This window comes from Pseudopipra pipra, chromosome 17 (genome assembly GCF_036250125.1).
Source record: "Pseudopipra pipra isolate bDixPip1 chromosome 17, bDixPip1.hap1, whole genome shotgun sequence".
Lineage (NCBI taxonomy): Eukaryota > Metazoa > Chordata > Aves > Passeriformes > Pipridae > Pseudopipra > Pseudopipra pipra.
In genome coordinates this window covers 9,815,857-9,839,086 of record NC_087565.1, presented here as the reverse complement: position 1 = coordinate 9,839,086, position 23,230 = coordinate 9,815,857, and the positions used below count along the sequence as shown (strand labels likewise).

The 23,230-nt window shown below is 43.9% G+C and overlaps 1 protein-coding gene across 3 annotated transcripts in view; it reads right to left on the bottom strand.

Moving 5' to 3' along the window:
- ATP9A (ATPase phospholipid transporting 9A (putative)) overlaps window positions 1-23,230 on the bottom strand; it is a 63,775-nt gene that overhangs the window by 35,241 nt on the left and 5,304 nt on the right. Inside the window, exons 1-8 of one of the 3 annotated variants that reach the window (XM_064674191.1) lie at window positions 21,089-21,189; window positions 11,917-12,061; window positions 11,487-11,600; window positions 10,273-10,381; window positions 3,209-3,267; window positions 2,296-2,347; window positions 1,616-1,710; window positions 434-514 (exon numbers count right to left, since the gene is read on the bottom strand). In XM_064674191.1, the coding sequence (XP_064530261.1) occupies window positions 434-514; window positions 1,616-1,710; window positions 2,296-2,347; window positions 3,209-3,267; window positions 10,273-10,381; window positions 11,487-11,600; window positions 11,917-12,061; window positions 21,089-21,174 (741 nt within the window). In that variant the 5' untranslated portion in view covers window positions 21,175-21,189. Of the gene's footprint in view, window positions 1-433; window positions 515-1,615; window positions 1,711-2,295; window positions 2,348-3,208; window positions 3,268-10,272; window positions 10,382-11,486; window positions 11,601-11,916; window positions 12,062-20,548; window positions 20,708-21,088; window positions 21,190-23,230 lie in introns of those variants that run through there. The other 2 variants (XM_064674194.1, XM_064674193.1) reach the window with 2 other exon arrangements.

Below are 23,230 nucleotides of genomic sequence, written 5' to 3'. Positions count from 1 at the left end.
AGTTCACATACACTGCATTCAATTGAAGGTAAAAACCCAACCGACTCATATTTAAGACTGTAATTCCTGACCCAGCTAAGATCCCCTTTTTTTTCCCCACAGTTAAAGGATTTTAATCCTACAGAGTCCATGGTGGTCCAGATTTTCTTCTGAACAGCCACCATGAATATCTAAGTACCAATCTTGTCCAAGTGTTCATGTCTCATACCTTCAGGTGAAGTCCTTAAACCCAAAGAGCCTGTGGCATTGTCTCCAAGGCAAAGTTTCGATTTTTATTTCATGGATTTTACGAAGAAAGAAAAGGAAAAATAGAAAGAAATGGCAAGACAACTCCACTATTTCTCCTGAAAAACCCTGGCACTCTGGTAGCATTCAGCAGTTTGCACAGCAAACATTACAGGTTTGATTTCAAGGATATATCAGCAAGACTCACCCTTGTGAAGGTCCCCACGAAGTTGTGGATGTCAATATTGGGCTCCTCTGCGTACACATAGGATCGGATTTGCAGCAGGTCCTATAAAACAGACACGTTTTGGCAGAGAGACAGCCACATTTTAATAATGTACAAGTGTTTCTACCAGAATACTTGAGCAAGAGTTACTTATCGAGTTAAGGCAATCACTAAATCTTGTTACTTACTGCAGCCCAAGTGTCTGAGAGAACATACAGTTGGTGTACCAGCTCCACTGAGGAGTATTTCTTGGAAGGATACCCGAGAGACTCCTGAGACTTACTCAAATCTCTGTGCCCCATAAAAGAAATTTCAGCCTGAATAATCAAGGCAGCCTAAGACACTTCTTACCTCATAGCAATGAAGGTTTGGTCTTCTGAGACAACCACGGCACACCCTGTCACTCAATATTTAGTGTCACTAGGACAGTTCTGGGGTGGCAAGAAGATAAAGCCAATTCTGCACAGGTTTTTCACTGCTGACTCCTACACAGGTATGAACTGTTCACTTCAAGGAAAGAATGCCTTGCTTTAAAGGTTTTGTACAGAATAAACTTCTTGCACTTTTTACAGATAGAACATCAATAAAGCAGGTACTGTGATTTCCCCCTTCTTTTACTTGTTTTCTTAAAAAACAAGCAAACAAAAAAAACCCACCAACAAACCACATAAACTGCTTTAACTAGAGATTTTGGGAAATAATCATGTTTGGTGGAGGTTTTAGGCTTATTTTAGATCATACAGTAGAGCTTCCATGGTGACACCTCCCCTTTCATAAGGGTGGGCAATGAAAACTGAGCGGTCTCTGAAGTCATTTCAGAGGGCAACAAGACCTGTCCTGCACTGAGTGGCAACAACGGTCTCTGGAAAGAGGAAAAAGAAAACAGGAGCATCCTACCATGAGCCACCTGAAGCTGCTGACCCCAGAGCCTTCCTGTAGAGTTTGTGGTGAGAGCCCCGTGGCACAGGGGCACCCAGCCTCCCCTTACCTGACACTTCACCTGGACGAGCTGGTTTGCACTTGTACTTTTGGTTGCCAAAGCTAATCTGTCACATGCCCCGAGCAGAATGATGCCCTTGGGTGCCCATGGACTGAGGCACCCGAACGCTTTTCAGGTAAAACATGCCCAGGTTTCCCAAGGAGAGGTTTGCAGCAGGAGCTTACAGAAGCAGTCGGCAGCCTCTGGGTGCAGGTGACGGGCAGGCGCAGCTTCCAGTCTGTCTCCCCATCCAGCTGGTCGGTGCGAAGGAAGCAGGACCCTGTGGGTTTTCAACAGCAGTCAGTGCTCCTTCCAGCTCTGTCTTAGCTACATCTCTAGATAACTCATGAACTGGCTCCATATCTAAGATATTCATATCCTTCTTTCTTTGGAAACAGTATCTGATTACAAGTAACATTTGTTAATAATGTAAGGATGATGTTCCTGCATCACACATTCATTGCCTTCCACTAGTCCAGAATACAGTGAGACACTGTATTTTTAAGACATTTAAAATGTTCTCATTAGTCTTTATACTTTCTAATCCTTCTGATCAAACATTTCCTTATCCCACGCTTAACAAAACAAACCTGAACAGCAACTAAAATGATTTACATCTAAAATGCAAACTCTTATGCAACCAGATACATCTACCCCGGATTCAACTCCCCATGCTCTTTGATTAGCAAACAAAAACCAGAGTATAAACATGCCCAGAAATGGTGGTCCATAAAACTGCTTGAATTGTCTGTCTCTCTAAAATTTTACTATTATCTATCTCTTTCACATTTCCAAAAGATAATTTTCTCTAAACAACCAGTGAAAGGTTAATGGCTATTTTGACAATTGGTTCCAGATGTTTTACCATTCTTCTCCGACGTCCTCAGGAAGATCATGTCAGCAGGGACCCGCTGGTTCTGGGAGGAGAAGAAAGGCCATTATTGTGCACCCAGCCCTGCACGCGTGTGCAGCTCCTTGCACGGCCCCACCGTGACCAGCAAAGGGGAGATGGGGGAAAAGGGGGATTCCTTTGTCAAGCTGAAGCTTGGGATTCATTTTGCTTTGAATCCTAAACTCGCTTCCCTTCAGAATTCCAAGGGCAGAATAATAACTGGTGCCAGCTCCCACTGCCCAGACCCCAAGGGCTTGGTTTACAAAAGGGCTGGTGAGTAATTCTAGAAGTATGAAGAAATCTTAAACTAATGCTGGTTTCCTTTCAAGAAGTCCCATGCTAGAAGAAAGGTTGTATCTGGAATCTAGAGCCACCAGTTTTCTCTTTTTGTACTGAATATTTTCATACTAATGGTTTTAAAGGTCATAGCTGCTTGCACAGAGAGTGTGTGGGAAAAACATAAAATCAGTGGATAAAAAAGCCCACATATGAACTTGTATAAAGGTGGAATTATACCAGTATCTACAAATGGATCACTGTGCCTGCCAATACTGTGTTTACACCCAAAGCAACATTTGAATGTTGGGGTTTTAACAGCTTTTTAACCTGTATCCAACAGAGAAAGGACAGAGAGGCCCTTTTATCTTGCTGTAGTATAAGTAGAAAAATCAGGTTATAGGTGCAGGTCTACAGATTTGCAAAGATGGTGGTGTTATTGGTGGGGCAGGGGGACCCTGAAAAGTGATGAAATATTTTAACTACTGTTCAACACTTGACGTTCTATTTTGATTTGTAAAATAAATATGAATTAAAAATACATATTTTTCCACAGTCTTGCGAAATAAGTATTTTAGGCAGAAAAGATATATATATATATAAGGAAAACCTTTTCAACAATGATGAGGTCACCAACTTGAATATTAGAGCTCTTCACCTTCACAGTCCCTGCAAAGGAAAGATATCAGTGTGTTAGAGCAGCAACAGGACAGGGTTGCTGAGTGCTGTGTGATGCTCCTTCCCTCCCTTCCTTCCACTGCACTGTTTTGAGGGAAAAGGGTAATGTTTCCATCACAAGAATTGGCCAGAGTTGCCCTCTAAAGACTTCCCAAGCCCAATGCGTAAAGTGAGGGGATCTCAATCTGCCAAAAGGGCTGAAAGCCTCTAGTCTACCAGCTCCAGACCTCAGTCTTGGATGCAGAAAGCCAAGTGACAAGTCTGAAACAACTCCTTCAACTCTTTTTTTGTACTGTTTAACTCATGAATTGAAAAATATTTTCAGTGTCGGGCAGAGAACAGAGCAAGAACAGGAAAATTACAGTAGGGAACCATCAATTCCTTTTTCTGAGGTGGCTGAAAATTTAAAGTTCCACTCTCAAGCCAAGACCTGGAAGCTGTAAGTACAATGGGTCCATCTTAAAAACAAGCTCATTTCCTCCTCTGCTGCAGCTCCAGTCTCTGGCTCAGCACTACCACCTCCCCTCTGCCTCTCCACGGATCAGCCAGAACGAGCCCTGCAGAGAACAGGTCCCACAGAAAACACGTAAATATTTATTTCTGTGCAGCTGTCAAACATTTCCCGGTTGCTTTAAAACAGGGGATTAATTTAACAATTGGCTAGTAATTTCAAATCATTAGCCAGCTCTAGATTTGGCTTCTCAGACTAAGTAGTGATTTATAATCAGTTAATTTGAACCCTGCCTCTATGTGTCTGTCTGTTATATTTCAACAAAAGCCTCTTTAATCTGCTGTGATTGAGTGGGAGTGGGGGAGGCACGTGGAGCTCACCCCAGCACGGACAACACTCCTACTGTACCTCAAAATTCATGGGCTAAATGGCCAGATAGCAGCTCAGGGGGAACAGGGAAGGGGGAAGGGAGAAAGGGGGAATAGAAATTAGCACAAAGCACAAAGGTCAGTGGGATTTTACTACTGGCAGTCCCTTCATTAGCATCCTTCTCAGGATATGCTTCAGTGTTTCTGCTCCAAATTAACAATGAAAGCCTTTCTGGGCTCCGGGCAGCCTGCTGCTCTGGTGACACACTGTGTGCTTAACAACATGCTTCAGCACTGCTGCTAATAAACGCAGACTTCCTTACATGCTGTAATTATTCCTACAAATTATAAGCAGTCATGGCCCATTTCACAAATATCTCATAGGTCTTTCGTGGATTCTGGGGTTTGCCTCGTGAGATTTTTTTTTTTTTTTAAAAAGTTTAAAAAAAAAGACCCAAAAAAAAAAAAAAAAAGGTAAACAAAACGAATGCTGGGCTCAAGACATCTCTGCCGGGGCAGGAAGCAAACCGGGGATTAAGAGTCCATTACGCTGAGGCTTGAAAAGAAAAGCCGCACTCCAAGAGGATCAAAAAAAGCATCCCTGGCAGTCTTCTGTATGGGCTATACAAAGTTAGGTACTATGACACTAAAAGGGTCTGACAGATAACATCTCTTCCTCCCCCTTTAATACGGTTATTCACAAAACAACAAAAAGTGCTTTTGAATATTCTCCCGTGCAAAGGAAGGGGGAAAAAAAACCTCCGTGTGCTCTCCCCACACGGGCACAGCCATTCCTAAGCCACTGCACAAGAAAGCTCTTGGAAGGAGAGGTGGATTTGTTTAACCATATTTTAGGTATGCTCTCAAAGGTGGATTTGTTTAAACACATTTTCTGTATTCTCTTAAAGATCACAAGGATTTGCAGTAGAAGCAGCACTCCCTGGAAGGCTCAGGAATGGAAACTTGTTTTTTGCAATGCTTTCCCTAAGGAGGTAAAAAAAAAATCGTGCTGCAAAAGAAAAATTAATGCCTGGACAAAGGTAAAATGTGATGATTTCCTATCATTATGCACATGAAAGGCTTTTTAGATCATTATTCTGAAAACAGCATCATCTGCTTTAAAATTTTTCCAATATGAGCAAACCCAAAGCAGCTGGAGCAGATTTGTCTTGTTCAATAACCCTCCCAACCTCAGCTGTTTGAAGGTAAAACACAGAGGGGACCTTTCTAACCAACACACATTTTTATAACTCCTGTATAAATGAGATGCCCTTTTTAGGTAGCTAATTCTGCTTTTCCAGCCATCCTTGGCTCCTCGTGGGTGACATCTCTGCAGTTGCACCACACGTCCTGCTAAGAAGGAGCAGGACCAGATGTTTCCTTTGACTCAGGACTCCCATAAAGCAACTTACTTGAATTAGTTTTATTTTGATCTTGGGAATTCTGTAATTCCTTTTTCTTTCTGTGGGGAAACTGCCACCTAACCATCAGATGTTTTCTCATGCATGTCTAAAACTAGCTAATAACACAATTATTTCATTTCCCAGTATTGCTCTGCTATTAAAGTATTCTTGTAATTATAAATTACTGTTTTTATAAATGTAACTAGAAGTGCTTCCTCTAAGTACAAACAGGTTTGTTTAGCATTTATATATCACTTTCATTTTATATTTTCTGAAGTTAATCAGAATACAAGTCAGTATTTAATGCATTTTTTAAGAGGAACTAGTCTTGATCTCTTATAAAAAAAATCCTCATTGTCAAAATGTGACTGGTATTTGTTTAATTCTTTGCTGTACCCTGATTTATTTTTTGAAAGACAAAATAATAAACACAATAAAATGCAAACAGTTTGTTCCAACTTAAGCTATGGTCTCTGAAATTATCACCAAATCTGCAGCATAATGGATGTACCGTAAAGCAGATTATTTAAAGTAATATATTGGCCAGAAGAGATGCTTTTTTTGTACCATGTGAGTACTTAAGATCTCACAATAGATCTGCAGAGCTTCACTGAGGTACAGATCAAAACACTTAATTTGGAACTAAATATGAAGCAAGACATTTACTAAAGCAAGTTAAATACATCTGGAAAAAAAAAGGGTTGTTTGGATGTGCTGCGGGAAACTTTTGCCTTTTGCAGCTTTATGCTGTGGAGCAGGACTCAGAGGGTTTGGGAAAATATTGTTTTTATATGGCTGGTAAATGCCAATGATCTGTATCTTAAGTAGCACCCCTCAGTAGGAGGTCTCTTCCCACTTCTCTGTGGAGTTTCTCTCTATTATGCAGTGTTACCCAGGGAGGGGGGGCTGCAGGAGAAGAAAAACAAACCAAGAATTTGCAAGCACAGTTCTAACTTTCCGTCAAGCAGAAAGTCAGCACACAGCCTTCTGAACACAAGGAGGCTTGTGGGTTTATGAATAGGGCACTGAAATTTGATTATTTTTTATTACAATCCAAACAACTGTCCTTTAAATGGAGAGCTTTCCACAAAAAAAATGCTTTCCAGAAGTCTGCTGGTTTGATCATTTTGGAACATAAATGGATTGTATTGGTAAAAACATAAAAGAGGTTTAGGGTGGAGTTTTTTGTTGTGATGTAAAATAAAGGAACACAGAAAATACACTACTGTCTACTCTAAAAGATTAGAGATTTCAGCAATTACATTCAAAATAAATGTGATCCAAAGAGGATTCCTCCTTTTTCTCTATGAGGCAAGCAGCTTAGTCAATCTTAAAAAGCTTAACAAGAAGAGTGCAGGAAAAAAGTTTCACGTACAGCAGCAAAGCTGCAAACCCAAAATGTGACTTTTGATTCAAAAAATTTTAAGATCCCTCCTGGGGGGACACACCAGGCTGGTGTTTGTGCAGGAGCTGTGCCCGGCCGTGCTCCAGCCATGGATCTGCACAAGGAACTGCACACAAAGGGACAAGAGGATCCTGGCTTGGGAAAGCACCCAAATTACTTCCCTGTTCAAAACTGTGTATAAGCACGTGCTTAAGTCTCCCTGAGTTTGCTCAGACCTAAGTATGTATTTACACCCATGGAGTTGCAGGGGGAGGCCAAGGTTGGAGATGGGAAAATTTATTCTCCAGTCACCTTAACTGCAGCTTAGTGCAAATACTCTGGAGAAATAAAAATCTCTTGGAGAAAGCCACAGTGCTCCATTAGATCCATTATAGCCAATCTCCAAGTGTAGAGCCTCACTAATCCCTCCTCCCCCCCCCCAACTCTGGCTTTAGAGGTGAAACTAGTGTGAAGTTTTTTTAAAAAAAATTATATAGCAACAGTTCAGAGGGCTTTTGTGCATCAGTACCTTCTGCACTGCCCCTCTCAGTACAGGGCTGGGCCAACATCCTGAAGCATAACCTGTGTTAGGCAACAGCAATAAAAAAAAAAACCAGCCTGCAAACAGCTCAAGTCAAGTCCTACCTGCAGTTTTGTCAGGTATGCTGCAAATTAATCATTCACATCAGCTGTTCTCGACTTACTTTGATATTTGCTGCTTCTACTTCTGAACCGATAAAGGGCTCCCTCCAAAACTTGCCCCCTTTCTCTGACTGTGCTACTGGATGTGATAAACCAAACCCAAAATTTCCACCCCCAGCCATGGAGGGCTCACAAAGTCCTTCCCTGCTCCCAGGTAATTCTCAGAGGTGCTAAGGCTTTAATCAGTGGAAAAGGAGATGGTCAGGTCTTCTGAAAAATTTACTACTGAGATCCAGTGAGAGACAGAAAACTACTTTTCTCCCCATGAGACAATCATAAATCATTTTCTATGTTTTTTCTACTCTAAACTGTAGCGTCAGATAATCTCATTCCTGTTTCTGCACCAAATTCATGTTAAATAAAGTGGCTTAAGATTTTCAGCTAGTGTCCAGCTGCCAATCCTCCCTGGTTTCTTTCACAAAATCAGAAAAGTTAAAGGACTGGGGGGAGGGAAATCATTCATGGGAAACGTAATAGCAATATGAAAAGAACTAAAGGAGAGGTCAGGCCCCTTATAGATCACTGAATAGAATCCAGAAGGCAACTCTTTTATATCTTTAAATAGATGTAGTATACCCCTCTTGGATGAGGCTTTTGTTGGTTGCCAAGCATTTTAAGTGTTGTAGTAAGAACATGTTATTAAAAGGGGATTTAATATTCAGAAACTCAAACTCCCTAGGTTAGAGTTGCCTCATAACTCCTGGCATGTGAAATATATAGAGCCTTAAGTGATTGCATATAAAAAGCATCCTTATTCTTAAAAGTGCAATTGTTGAAAGCAAGCATATTTTTACTATACCTAATTCACTGCATCTTAACTCAGGAATATAAACTTTTATAACAAAGAAACTGGAAACAAACAAAAAAATTGCTTAATTTCAGTTCATTCTCTTTTTAAAACAAAACCCCGGCCTCACTATCTTTGTCATGGTATTAGGAGTAACTCCATAGTGAGGTAGCACTGGATTTTTCAAATGAGAATTTAAATGTCTTTGTTAGGTACTGCACAGCTGTAAACAATGGCCAGAGCCAGGGATCAGACTCAGCTGAGCTGCAGCTTGGGCTCCAAAATGAGGGCTCCAAACTCCTCACAGTTGGAGGAAGAGGCTAAAGATGATGTATACAAAAAAAATACAAGAGCTGATACTGCCAATATTGAGGAACTACATCAGCTGCTGCTGACAGAAACACACATATATCACACAGTCCTTTTTATCAAAGGACTTACATGATCTGAGCCCCTGTCTGGTATAACCCAGAAAAAGAGCTATGAAACTCAACCACTATTAAGTTCAGTAAGAGATGAAACATGTCAGTACCTTAAATTTAACATGTGCACTCAAGATCCTTCAGTACACAGAGTACCTGCACTTCACTAGGATTTGGGGTACCTGTGCTGAAAGAGTCCCCACTCTTCACCCTCATTTGTTGACTCTACCTCTGCATAACCATCTCCTGACAATTTCACAGACCTAGACTTATTTTTTCTAATAGAGTCCTTTTGTAAATGATCTGCCTATTTGGACCCTTTTTTTAAGCACACATTTGTGGTTTCCCTCAAAAAATATGAATTGAAAGCTTATAGCAAATCCTTCTTACATCTTTCTCTCTTACTGAGTAAAACAAAAAAACCTAAAAATCCCCAAACAACATGTCTCATGTACTACAGCCCTATTGTTTTCTTCCTGCTATGCTGTTTGCTGTATTTGCCCCTCCCTCCCTTCATCCACACAACATTACAGAGCTCTTACATCACAGCTTTGCAGGAAGGAAAACACATTTCCCTTCTGGAAACATCCACCTCCAGTTTCATTTTCTTTGGTGACTCCAATCCACCAAGAAAGGACAATAATCAGGAAAGATGTTTTAGCCTACACTGGAGTTAGGAGCAATTGGGGTTTCAAAATATCCCATCAGCTGCTCTGAAGTGACCCCTGCCTGGTGCTGCAGTGAACTCTCAACCCACCAAAGCTGCACCTCCTGTGCAGCTGAAGTGTCAGGATGATCCTCTGAAGTTACCTGAGCAATTATCACACACACACCCCCTTGCATTAGCTGGGCACGTCTCTAGGAAACATATGGAGCACCTCTCCTATAAGGAAAGGCTGAGACAACTGGGATTGTTCAGGCTGGAGCAGAGAAGGCTGTAGGGTGACCTAATTGTGGCCTTACAGTGCCAGCAGGAAAGATGGAGAGAGACAATTTACAAGGGCCTGGAGGGAGAGGACAAGGGGGAATGGCTTCACACTGGCAGAGAGCAGGGTTAGGTTGGATATTAGGAAGAAATTGTTCCCTGTGAGGGTGGGGAGGCCCTGGCACAGGTTGCCCAGAGAAGCTGTGGCTGTCTCATCCCTGGAAGTGTCCAAGGCCAGGTTGGACGGGGCTTGGAGCAACCTGGGCTAGTGGAAGGTGTCCCTGCCCATGGCAGGGGAGTGGAATGAGATGATCTTTAAGGTCCCTTCCAACCCAGGCCATTCTCTGATCCCATAAACCCCTCAGCAAACCCCAGCCTCCAGCACAGCAGGGTGAGGAGCCATCCAGGAGAAGCACCCGGACCCCCGAGGGCTCTGCAGCGGCCACCACATGCCCACAACCCCATCCCCACTCCCCGAGCCCTGGCTCTGCCTGCCAGCAGTGTTGGATTGAGTGCCAGCAGGACGCAGGGGGTGCTGGAGCCGCCGGGCTGACCTCTGGCTGTGAGCTTGCTGTAGATCTGCGAGTTCACTTCCTTGTCCCGCATGTAACATCGGATCTCCTCCGCCGCCTCCCGGATCACCGTCACAGCCAGCACAAACCCCTGCGAGGAGCACGGAGGGGGGACACAGAATGGATGGAAAGGTCAGGAAAAATCACATCTGCCTCTAATAAGAGCGATACTTGTCAGTGCCAATGCCAACAATCTGCATTTCCTTATTCCGTCTTATCTTCCTAAATCGTCACGGTGGTATGTGCTGCTGTGCAGGACTCCCAACACCAAACTAACAAGAGTTGCTTAAAAAAAACCTCATTGCTTAAAAAAACACGGTTGTTTTTCAGTTTTTACCGTGATTCTCCCCCCAAGCAAATTTTTGTAAAGTTTATCTGAAGAATGTAAATAACATATTTCATCTCAATTCACAGGTAACTGAGAGGGGTTACACAGGAGTCCACTGGAAGACAGGATCCCTCAAAACTCAGTACTCCTGCCACCACAGAGCCATCAAAGTTAGCTCACCTTTCTTTATTTTATATCCTTATTTATATAGAAATTGACACAGAAATTTATATATACAGATACATAGAGAATGCATGTGCCTTCCTGTGTATGTACACACACACTCAACCTGCACAAATAAGCACTCTAAAGATATTAATGTGCACTACTCATGGTATAATTACACGTTTGCCTGATTAGGGTTTCAGTCCTACTTTTCTGTGGATATGAGTGGTCATTTCATTTCCATTTGTCAGGAGGAAAATGCCCACATCACACCCTTCACTGTATAAAACGTAACTAAATTAATGCAAACGAATTATTTATGGGGTTAGTATCACAAAGTCCTGTTTTTACTAGACATTATTGAGCTCAGACTCACTAAACAGTTAAAACTCTCCTAATCCATCACAGAAAATGAACTTTATTCAACCTGTATTGTTGAAAACTGCAACTGTGCATTGATTATCTCTGTCAATAAGGAACTTCTTCATTTTTAGAAGGGGGCGAGGTGATGTTGGAAACTGAAGGTTTCTAGCACACACATCTGGGTTTAAATGCACGATCTAATTCATTAATACAGTAATGAAATGCAAGGTACAATGTTTCTGCAGTGTTTAAACATGTAGACACATGTAGAAACCCCAGGATGGGCTTTAAAACTTTTTTTCTTCAACTTGTTTGAATAAATAAACCTTCAATGACCTACCAGAGGAACCCAGTACGTGTAAAGTGCACCAAGCCTCATCTCAACGACGAACTGAGAGCAGGCCAAAAGCAAGAAATAAAGGTTGAAGAAGTATTTGAACTGGTTAAACAACACCTAAAAAAAACGAGAAAAGAAGAGGATGGAGGAGATTAATGGAGTTCAGATGTTATGCATATTGACCTAACCACCAGAAACATTTTTGCATGCTCTTCCAGTGACTAAACACCAATTTGGGGCAGTCTTAAAGTAGTCCTGGCCACTCAGGACAGATCAGTGTCTGCCCTAAGGCAGCCTTTGCAGGATGCCTACCAAACCCAACCCAAACATGATTTTCTCCAGCTCCAGGTTCTGCACCTGTCTACTGTAAAACCACTGCAAGTGGGGAAAGCATTAGGGTGGGATGATGAAAAGCAACTTTATTCACACTTACCCCAGGGAGAAATGTAAAAAAGTTGTATTTCTGATTGTTGATCACGTTGCGAGGGTACCTCTGGTCTCTCTTCTCGGGATGGCCAAGCCAAACAGTGCGAGGCCTCGGGTCTCTCCTCCCACAGCATCTTAAGCACTCACAACACCTGTAGAAGGAACATTAATTAATTCATTCCTTCATTTTTAACACACTTCTCTGAGTCACCACACATTTACCCCAGACCTTTTCTTTCCACAAGTGGGAGCCCACCTGCCACCAGCTCCAGGTGCCTCACAGGACCTTCAGCCTGGCACAAGGGCCAGCAAGAAATCCCTGCTCACGTGAATTTTAGTGATGTTACAAATCCTTACTCCAGACAAGGAATCAAACAGAGCATCAATCCCTCCATGGAAGATGCAAAGATGTATCAGAAATCCCCCTTGTACCTTGAAAAAGCCTCTCTGTTCAAAATCACAGCATTGTATCCTCCCAAACCCCAAAAGGGTTATTTTCCTGTTGTCACTGCTGCTTTCTGAAAACCAATCTCTTCCCAACCCTCCTTGTTCCTTTAAAAACAGCCCTATTGAATTTCACTGACATTTGGGAAAGTCAGCATCAGCTGGATTGATAACCAAAAGCTTCAGAGCTCTCACAAACATCCTTCCAGAAAGCACCACAAAGATCTGTTCTTGAATCAAGCATTCTGCCACAGAAGTTCACTTAAATGCACAGCTAACAAAGAAATAACTATTTAAGGAAGTACACAAAGTGTTCAGCTCTTGAAGTCCCTGTCTTGCCAGAAGATACACGCAGCACCATGATCAGAGTGCACAACTCGCCACACAGAAGGTGGTTTCCTACAAAGAAACGTTTTTTAAAATGTTTTATGCCCTGCTGGATGCAAATAATCAGTTAAGTCAGTTCCCTCAGTACAGAAGGGGAGTAAAAATCAACTTTGCTTTCAGAAATAAAGAACAGGTGTCATCATGTGATCCCATGCTACGTGAGCAGACACAGACTAACTTCCCAAGGCTGGCTTGCAAGATAATTTCTCATGAGCTTTTAATACTAGATAAAAGAATTTTTGCATAATCAAATTACTTAGTCATTATTCTATTTCATGAAGAGTGACAGATGAGCCCTGGCAAGGTGGATTTTCTCTAGTCTGTACTCAAGCACAACCTGAGCCCTAAGTGTAGAAATGCCACCCAAACACAGGAAAAGTGGTTTTCTTGCTCAAAAAAGCTTTGAGAACAAAATGCTGACAAGACAGCAGAACGTTACACAGCACTCCCATGTTGGCACTGAAGGAACACGAAATCACAAGTTTTGGATGGTTCCCAACAGCCTCCTACACCTCCAGGTTAAGTCAAACCCTCCATTCCAAAACCAGAGGATGTGTAAGGTCTCCCAGTTTCAATAATGATCCTACTGCTTTCACCCACACCAGGTAGCACTGACAGGGTACAGCTCAGTTCTACCAACACCACTGCTGTTGCCAGCTCTGACCTGCATTTGCTGAAAAGGAGAAAATTAGGAGAATGCAGGAAAATCAGAGAAACAAACACAGTGGGGAAGGCCAACAGTTCAAACCCTGATAGCAGGGAACACCTAAATCAAATTAGTGGAATAAAATAATCGGAGATGTTTTAATGTTCAGGTATATACAAGAGGTATCTGACATCCTACAGACTTGCAGCACCACTGTCATCTCTGCTTTCCTCTGTACAGGGATATTACCTGTTATTCTGAATTTGTAATGTTTCTAAGCCAATAGACTTTCATATTTGACTATTCCCAAGGTAGTAGCATCCAAAAAGTTATGTTTGCCCCTGAAAATCTCAGTTTTTGTCAACTCTACAAACTATTTTTGCTTGTTAAGAGAAACCAACTAACAGGTCTTTTTTCCCCACACATTTGTGTACAAGCCCACATCTGAAAGGCAGCTTGTTACCAACATGAGACAAACAGCAAAGCTGGTGTTAAACACTCAAATTCATAAACTCTACTACAGAAGTGTATTTTATTAGCTTGATACCTTTTAATTACAGTTTTCCTTTGTGTTTGCAGATGAAGACCTAAGACAAATATTCAATAGCATCCCAAATATATTTTAACAGAAAATAGTGGAAATGGTGGTATTTGGATCACAGCAGGAAACAGATATGCTCTATAGAAAAGAAAAAAGAAAGAAAAGAGGGGGGAAAAAAGTGGTCTTCCTTCTTTCACAATGAAGAAAAGGCTCCAAAAAAGAGGCTTTGCCCAAGGGACCAAATCTGGTGTCCACACACCCCATTTCATCACAATGTGCTTTGCATTTACAGAATCAGTCAGTCCTTGTAATCAGACATCTGAAACCAGCTACCTTTGTTTATTTTTTAGGTTGGGCCTCTTATAGGGATTGTACTCAACAGCAAAAACACCCACGCACCTATATCATAATATTTGCAATAGGATAAGTAAGGCTAAAAGAGGGGACTACTGTCAATTTAATATAATTTTTACTTGTCCTGGCAATATTTTTTTACAAAATAAAATTCACCCGCATGCTCCAAAGAACTTTCCAAATACCTGAGTACATCTTCAAACCAATACCTAAATGTCCAAAGCAGACTTTCAGACTTATTTAATAGTTCAATGACTTATCAGTGTGTTTTCTTCACTGATGTAAAAGGCAAACAAACCCCCTGCAAAGTAATCAAAATATTTTACCTCAAGAAGAGTGTGCTCTGACCAGCTGTTTACATACCATTACATTGTTTTTAGTCTTTTGGTTTTGAAATTACTAGAAATTCACTACTCTGTGAATGCTAACATCTAGCACTGCAAAATTCTGGTGTGGTTCTAAATAAAAAACCACTGGTGCGGTTCTAAATAAAACAGCATCCCCCAAAACTGAGAGCACTTACAAAGGCAGGGAAGCAGAAGGCAACTGCACAAAAGTGAAATTACCCAAAATTTGATTTCTGCAATAAAAGTACCTCTCGTGTCATTCGCACCACAAAGATCCTCTTTGCTGTAAGAATTTTAATTTACAAATGCTGTGTTACTATAAGGTGTAAGAAACAACCTGAAAATAATGCAGCTCCAAGTAAAAGCAAGAAAGGGCATGGGAGAATCTGCTATGTAAAAATAACACATTTCTGAAGCTCCTGCCTGGCTCAAGTCACAGTTTTTGCAACCTCCTGAATTACAGGGAAAGCAAACTGAAAACCTAATTAGAACAAACAAAAGAAAAACTTCCTGCCCAGCAAGTTTTGAAGGCAAATATCAGTATTATCAACACTCAAGTAAGGAATATCCAGCATTTTTACTATGAACTCTCCTACACTGCCTTTCAGCACGAGATTTCTATGTAAAGCATTTCATTAAAAAAAAAAAAAGAAGTCCAACAACGAACACAATACTACAACCAGCACTCCCAGAGTCACACGTTGCAACACTGACTGGGGAGGTTCATCAGCGCTCAGGAATCCCATCACGTCATGGGCTGGGAGCCTCCTCCAGAGCTGCAGCCTCAGCCAGGAACTCGGGCACCAGTGCCTGACAATCTTGGCAAATGTTGACTTTTACCCCACAGTCATTCAAAGAATTTTTCTTAGGAAGGCACCTGGTAAACCCCAGCGCTGGCATTTAACTCTCACCTATTCTATGAGCTTGTTTTTCCCTCCTGTGTTTTGCTGGGTGGTCTCAGGGCAGAAACCCACCACCCAAACCCTGTACCAGCAGGAATGTTATCTCATGCACTCATTCCTCAAGTGCCAGCCCGTGGCCTGCTGAAATAAGATGGAAAATGAACTTTTGGTCAAAACACAGATATTTCTCAAGCACAGAACCATGCACTCATTCTTACAGGCAGATGTTTATCACTCCTTCCAAAGATATTCACTTGCCATAATTTTTACCTTTTTTTAACTTCTCAATGATGTCTTAAACTTCACTGGGGAAGAACACATTAATAAGCTCCTCATTTCTGCTTTAAGATCCTCTATATGACATCTGTGAGCCTTAGAAAGCACTTTGCACAAAAAGAAGCTGCTGCAGTGGCAGATCGTGTTTTCACAGACTTAGGGCAGGTTCATGTGCTGGCAGGACAGTCCCACTGCCTGAGCCCTTCCTGTCTAACACCTGATGATGCTGCAATGCGAGCAAACACCAATCTCCACAAGCACATTTACTGCTTAATATCCAACATGGGAGACCCACATGATGGAGGGACAAAACACAGTTCATACTGAGAGCAGAAGGGAAAGAAGAAGCAGAAAGATGGGTGGTGAACCTAACAAGGAACATTTCAGACACTCTTCCCTTTCTCCTCTTAAAATTGAATAATCTTAACCTCAAAAAAACCCCCTACCATTCTGACAAACCCATTTAGTTGGATACTACAATCAAAGTACTCCGAGCACATACAAAAGTGTTTTCAGATTAGCCTTGTGCTCATTAAATTAAAAGTCCTTTTTCAAGTTTACTTGTTCCTCCCTGAAAGAATTTTACATGCTATGTGTAGTTCTGTGATCTACTGCTTCTTTGGATACTACCCCTGTTTTTAAGTACCAAGCTCAGAGACCCAGATGCTCAGGCCATCACATTACTCCAAAGTTTTCTGCTCAGGGCAAGGGCAGTGCCAGAGGAGGAAGTTTCTGGCAGAGAACTATTGGCATTATTAGGAATAATAAAACACTTGTCATCAAGAAATCAGAAGACAACATCTTTGAAAGAGAAAGACTGTCTGGAAAAACAGCTGAAAGTTTACATCACTGCTTAGAAATGCTGATAAAATTAATACACATTTTCCAGGAACAGGAATCACAAAGTTACAGAATTCTGAGCAGTTTTCTAAAAAAGTTTAGGAATGAATACACATTCCTAAACATTTCTCCTTCTCCATTTTGCAACTGAAGCATTGACTAACAGTTACTGCAATAACCCCTGAAGTATAATAAACTAGCAAGTCAGGGTAAACCATGAACTTTTAAAAATTATCACCTTCCAGAAAGAACATGAAAAATACATGAAGACAGCTTACACAGGGCAGCTTATACAGCACTGTGCAATTCACATTTTAAATCATAACTTGGCAAAATTAAAGAAGAAACAAGCTCACAAATCTCCAAATAAAGTCACAACCACTGAAAAGCATTTTGTTAGATGTGAACTGTATCTGAAACTTTGAGTCCTACAAATGATGTGTTCCTTAATCTGCATGGGGATCTAAATGAATGGGAGGTGCTAAAGAACAGGTCTGCTCTGTACTTCACTTGGGATTGTATTTGCTTACAAAAATGCATCCTTAGTGATGATGTAGGAAGCAGCAATATGACAGATTGAATGTCAGATGCCAGATGAACAGCCATTACCAAGAAGCAGGTTTTATTTATAAAAGCAGCATGTTTGATGGAGAAGTATTTGAAGATCAAGTGAAAAATGCTTTCATAAGCATTTTTCATGCAAAACAACCCTAATGAAAAAAAAGTGCCACATTTGTCTAATATAGGAGTAGTATTTGTCAAATTAGTGCTGAAGTTCATTGACATATTTAGTCACTTCTAAAACAGGCACGTTTCTCAGATGATGTTTCTGTGACCCCCACAGGCTGTGCTAGTAAGTCCTTGGCACCCTTAACATACAAACCAACCTCCCCACATGACATTATTTCCAAAGCATATAATGAATTTTTCATGGATAAAGGCACAACTCCCTAGCCTTTTTATGCACCTCCACATGAAACATTCTGAACATTTCCATCTCAGACCGTGCACTGGCACAGCTGCAGTGGCTCAGGAAGGGGCCAGGAGAGCTGCTATTGCTGCAGCCCACCCCTGCCATCCAGCAAAACAGCTCGGCTGTGGGAAAGCAGCCCAGCTCTGCACGTGCCAAGGCACACCCACACGCAGGCAGATGGAGGGCAGGAGCTCCCATCTCTCTCTGTTGACTTTGAAATGGAATTTGCCATTTTAAATAGAGCCAGAGTACACAGGCATGTACAACGGAATGGCCTCGTGGAGCGTTACTGTAGAGCTCCTCCTTCCCTGTCTCATTCCCCATCCTCCCCTCCACATTTCTGGATCAAGGCCTTTTACATCGTAGCAGCAGCAAGAGCACAGCAGTTTGCTGGTTTCAAAAAAAGCCTTGCAGGATTGTGGACTGACACCATGAGCTATTTAGGGAAAAACTTGTGTCATGCGCTGAACGGGGCACCTGGGGTTCTCCAGGAACTTGTAGCTCCCTTCCTGGCAGAACTCGGCCCCTGGGAAGCTCAGGATCATTTGCCATCCCAGCAACAGTCCCCCTGCAATTAATGCCATCCTTCCCTCCTGGCACATAGCTCACAGTGGTTTCCAGAGTGCTGCAAAGCATTTGGGAGAACATGGCTGAATCTAAGGCACGCAGCTGCAGAATTTGGAGCTTAGCCTTTATTTGAAGCACGGAAGAGCCACACTGAAGTCAAGCTCAGGAACAGATAACCGCTGCTCCCACTCGGTTCATTAAGCACATGGCTTCTCTGTGACACAAACCTCAGCCTTGTGAGCCATCACTTATCTCTGCAAGGCTACTGAGCGAGTTCCTCCCTGGCTTCTCTTCAAAGTATGTGAAAGACTGAGGGTAATGAAAGCCTTGCTGGATGACACCTGCTCTACAGGAAAATTGGGCATTTCTCATTACTACGTTAACAGAAGCGAAGATGTCTACAAAGTCATTCAGTATGTGCCCAGAAATTTGCTCCCCATTCCAGAAGACCACAGTGACAAAAATCCCTGCCTGAGAAGTTGGCCCACTGGTGGGAGGAAAACCTCCACAGCAGAAATCAGTTAAGGCTATGCTAAAGTGAAGCCTTTCAAGATTTGCTTATCCCTGAGTTTTCATATGTAGCAAGGAACATAACTTGGATGGCTTTTGTTTGTGTTTTTCTTCAGAGGGAACAGAAAAAACGGGGTCATGATTATGGCTTAGAATTCCCAGGACTCTGTTCTGGATGTGTCACCAGGGACCCTGCTGCTGGCTGATCTCTTCTTTGGTGTATAGTACTGGTTTGGATTTGCTTGACTTCAATGCTTTCTTATCCACACTATCATTTGACCAAACTACTCACAGGTCACAGGCTACTCATCAGTAAAACAAGGGTTCCTCACATATGACAAGTCCCATCCCCAACAGTCACCACACTAAACAGAACCCCCCCAAATCCAAGTTATTTCAACTGCTATGGAGAAAAATCCTAGGCAATCTTCCTTCACATGCTGCCAGAATTCTTCACTAACACTGGCAACCATCTCTGTGATTGCTAATCAGGTAGAGTCCAACAAACCATAGCTTAGGTTAGATGAGGGCAATCTCTGTCAGACAGTACTAACCACATCGTAACACCCAAGAGGGTCTTGGTGGAGATTAAGAGAAATTCTGGAAAAGAAATCATTCAAGAAGCTTTGAGAAATTTCTCAGGCCTTCACCTCTCCCTGATCCCTTCAATCACGTCACCAAATGTAATGCCATGGTGGCTGCACCTTGTGGTACTTGCTCGGTGATGCATGTGACACAGGCACTGGGGAATTACTTGCTGCATCACAGACTCCTCCAGCTCAACTGGCACTGCTACATCAGTTACAGAAACAATGCTGATATCAAGGAATAATCCTAATACTGAATAAACTACATATGACAATTTCAGTTACAGGAATCTGAATGGAAACTACCAACCAAAACCATAACAAACACGGAAAATGTAAATATTTACCCTTGTTCTAACAGTGAGGATTTCCTTAGACATTTTGGTTTATTTTGCTAATACCAATCACCCCGTTTAAAAAAAAAAAAAAAACAAACAAATTATCTAGGGACAAATGAAATGCTACAATAATTGACAGCCAGGTAACTTGGATACTGTACATCCCACTGTGTGCAACCCAACCTGTCTGCATAGTGGTGCAATTTCATAACGAAATAGTATTAAAAGACCGTTTTTCTTATTTAACTTTCTGCAGGGGAATACCAGTACAAATATATACGTATATCTCCTTCAGGAACGCATCCCACACTCAGGATGTTGCAACATCGCACACCAAGGATATTGTATCGCTGTGACTGATACAATTAATCAGAGCTTCTAGGCAGGGCCTTTGTTACAGAGCCACACACACCATCTATGGTCCAAGGCCGAGGGATTCTCCAGCCTCGAGCCATGCGCGCAGCGGGGATGGATGACAAGCAGGACTCGGGCAGGGCGGGTGCCCCCCTTGGCCGCGACCCGCGGCTGCCACCCGGGCAGGGCTTTGTCCGCGGGCTGTGCGGGGCTGCGGGTGCGCTGCGGGCCGGCCGGGCCGCCCTGTCCCCCGCGAGGGGCTGCCGGGGGCTGTCCCCGCTCCCCGCAGCCCCGGCCAGCGCCGCCCCGCAGGATCCTGCTCTGCGCCCGGGCGTGCCAGGGAATGGCGTCAGGAGCAACCTGTCAGCACCCGCCTGCCTGCCTGCCTGCCTGCCTGCCTCCCCTTCCTCCTCCTCCTCCTCCTCCCCGGGCTCGCAGCGCGGCCGCCCCCGCGCCCCGCCCGCCCCGCGCATCCCGCAAAGGCTCCCGAGCGCGGCCCCGCCGCCGCCGCCCCGGGGGTCGCGCCGCCCGCCCCCGCAGCACCAACCCCCCGGTGCCCCCGGCTCGGCTCACCCGCCGCGGTGTTTGCTGTCCATGCGCTTCTTCTGGCGGACGGGCTGCAGCGGGATGTTGTCGGTCATGGCCGCGGTGCCGGGGCGGAGCGGAGCGGGCGGGATGCGCTCCCAGCAGCGCCGAGCCGGGCCCGCCGCCGTCTGGCGGCAGCGCCGAGGGGCCGCCCGGCGCCGCCGCTCCCAGCACGCAGGTGCCGCGCCCGCCCCGCCCTCCGCGCCGGGCACCGGGGCCGGGTGTCACCTCCGGGGGTACCGGGCTGCGGGTCACGACTGTCCCTCCGTCCGCCTGTCCCGGAGCGCCCGGTCCTATTCGGCCCCGCGGACTAGGGTCCGCTCCGCCCTGGTCCGGGCAATCCTGCCCAGCTCAGCCCAGCCCGGCCCTACCCTGCCCAGCCCAGCCCAATCCAGCCCTGCCCTGCCCTGCCCTCCCCTCCCTTCCCCACCCCTCCCCTCGGCCGGCACCTGCTCTGCCCCAACCCCACACCTGGGGCGCTTCGCCTCATCCTGCCCCATCTCCTCGCACCCCATCTCCATTTCTCACCACCTCTCAGGACCCGGCTCTCCCGCACCGGCTCCGCTGCCCAGCTGTGCCCGGCAGCTCCGCACCTGAGGCCTCCTCGCTTTCATCTCAGGGGAAGGGCCCGCTGCACATCCCGTGTGTCCTCAGCCTTGCGCAGCCAGCACGGGCTCCAAGCTTGATCTCCCCTTCTTTATACCATCCCTCCACTCGTGTTACAGGACTGTGCTTTATGGTGCTACTGCTCCTCACACCCTTCTTGCTCAGCGACCTTCACCTGCTCCTGGCAACACTTATTTCTGGATCCCAATTCAGATTTCCTCTGCCAATCTAGGCACAAATTGCTCCAGCCTATTTATGACTTTAAGCATCTCTTTACATTCATGGTGACTAAATCTTTATTAAATCTAAATATACAAGTCAGATTCAAAAAAAGCACTGGGGTACAGAAGCTGAAATATGTGCTTTGTATTTTATCAGACAGGGTCCTGGATGCCAACATGATATTTTCTTCATGGTTGCTTCACATTCCTGCCCCAGCAAAACTCTGCCCTACATGCCTTTGACACCTGTTTCACTTTCTCCATCCATTCATCTCACTTCACTCCAGCTCTTCTACCTCCACCGCATCTTCCTCCCGCCATCTCCATATCTTCATGTTCTTCTTTGCCATAAACAAGAAATCAAAAGAATCTTTTAGGCGCTGCACACCTCTCATATCCAACCCATTACCTTTTGTGCTGTTGACCTTATTCACTCTTCCAAACATGAAAAACAAAATTCCCAGTGGCAGAGACATATTTCATAGGGCAGATGAGAAACTGGTTCTGCAACGGTCCTGCTCAAATGAATTACATTCTCCTAGTGATACTATCAGGAAAAAAATTGGTCAAGACAAATATTCATATAACACATCCTTCTTACAATGTGGAATGCTAAAGACATCTAGAAAACCACAAATAGGGAAGTCTAACAGGGTAATGGTATCTGCTCAGCCACCAGAACCCTGTCAGTGGAGAAAACCACCAAGTGACTGAAAAAATTTCAGCAACAGTAACAAAGAAAAAATTGCTTCCAACTGTGTAACTGGTGAGGCGATGGCCCTGTGTCACAGTGTCACAGCAGGTCCATGGGTACCAGCCCCCACCCCTTGCAAATCACTTCCTCACGTTCCCCTCTAACACTTTCCTCTCTTTGTGGCTGTGCTCTACATCAGCTCTGCAAAAAGGGCTGGTTTTACAGAAAACATCTGTCTGGAAGAGCTCCTCGATTTATTTATTTATTCCAATCAAATCCCATTAGGAGCTGGATGCTGAGCACAGCCTGGGAACAGCCAGACAGCACTAGTGAGAGTCCTGCAGCCTTGGGAGGGCATGGGCTTGGATCCAAGGCTTCTTCAGGTGGATTTGCCTTGAGGGGAATCACAATGGGGGTGGCAGACCTTTCCTGGAGCCCTGCCTGCACCGAGCAGTAGTTGTGGAGGTGGCTGTTGCAGGTGCTTTGGGCAGAGGCTCCAGCCCTGTGGGCATCACCCATCCAAGTTTGCTCTCACCACCTGCACAGCCTCGGCAGTGAGGGCAGAAACACGCTGGGGGCTGTCACTCGTGCCAGAGAAGCTTCTTCCTGCTTGAAATGACCCAAATTTACCCTGGTGCACCCCTACAGATGGAGGAAATGCCCAGTGCAGGTAACGATCGTATGAAATAGTCAGATCTGCACATCCAGCTCAGCATCTCACACTGCAGTCACCAAAAAATCTGAACCTCTTTCTAGTGCATGGGCAGCTTATTCCTCATCCCTTTACAAACAGGCTGCAAACCCTTCATTTAACAAATAACCTCAAGGCTCTGCAGAACTATAACACCACAAGCACAATAACCAACAGCAGAGGATGAGTAGGTAAGACCAAGTGTAAGTAAGTTCAAAATCATCTTTTTTTTTGTTTGGTTTTTTTTTTTGACATACTAAAAAGTAGCATATACCAAACTGACCGGGTTTCTTTAAGATGAGGGATGTTTGCATATATCTTAAAATGAGCTCAAGGTAATCTTAAATATAGTTAATAGTACTTTCCCAGTGAAAGATGAAGACTATTAAAAAAATAACTCAAAATAACATATGCAAAAAAACAGGAGCAAAGAAGAGTGAGTCACATCAGAGTTTCTG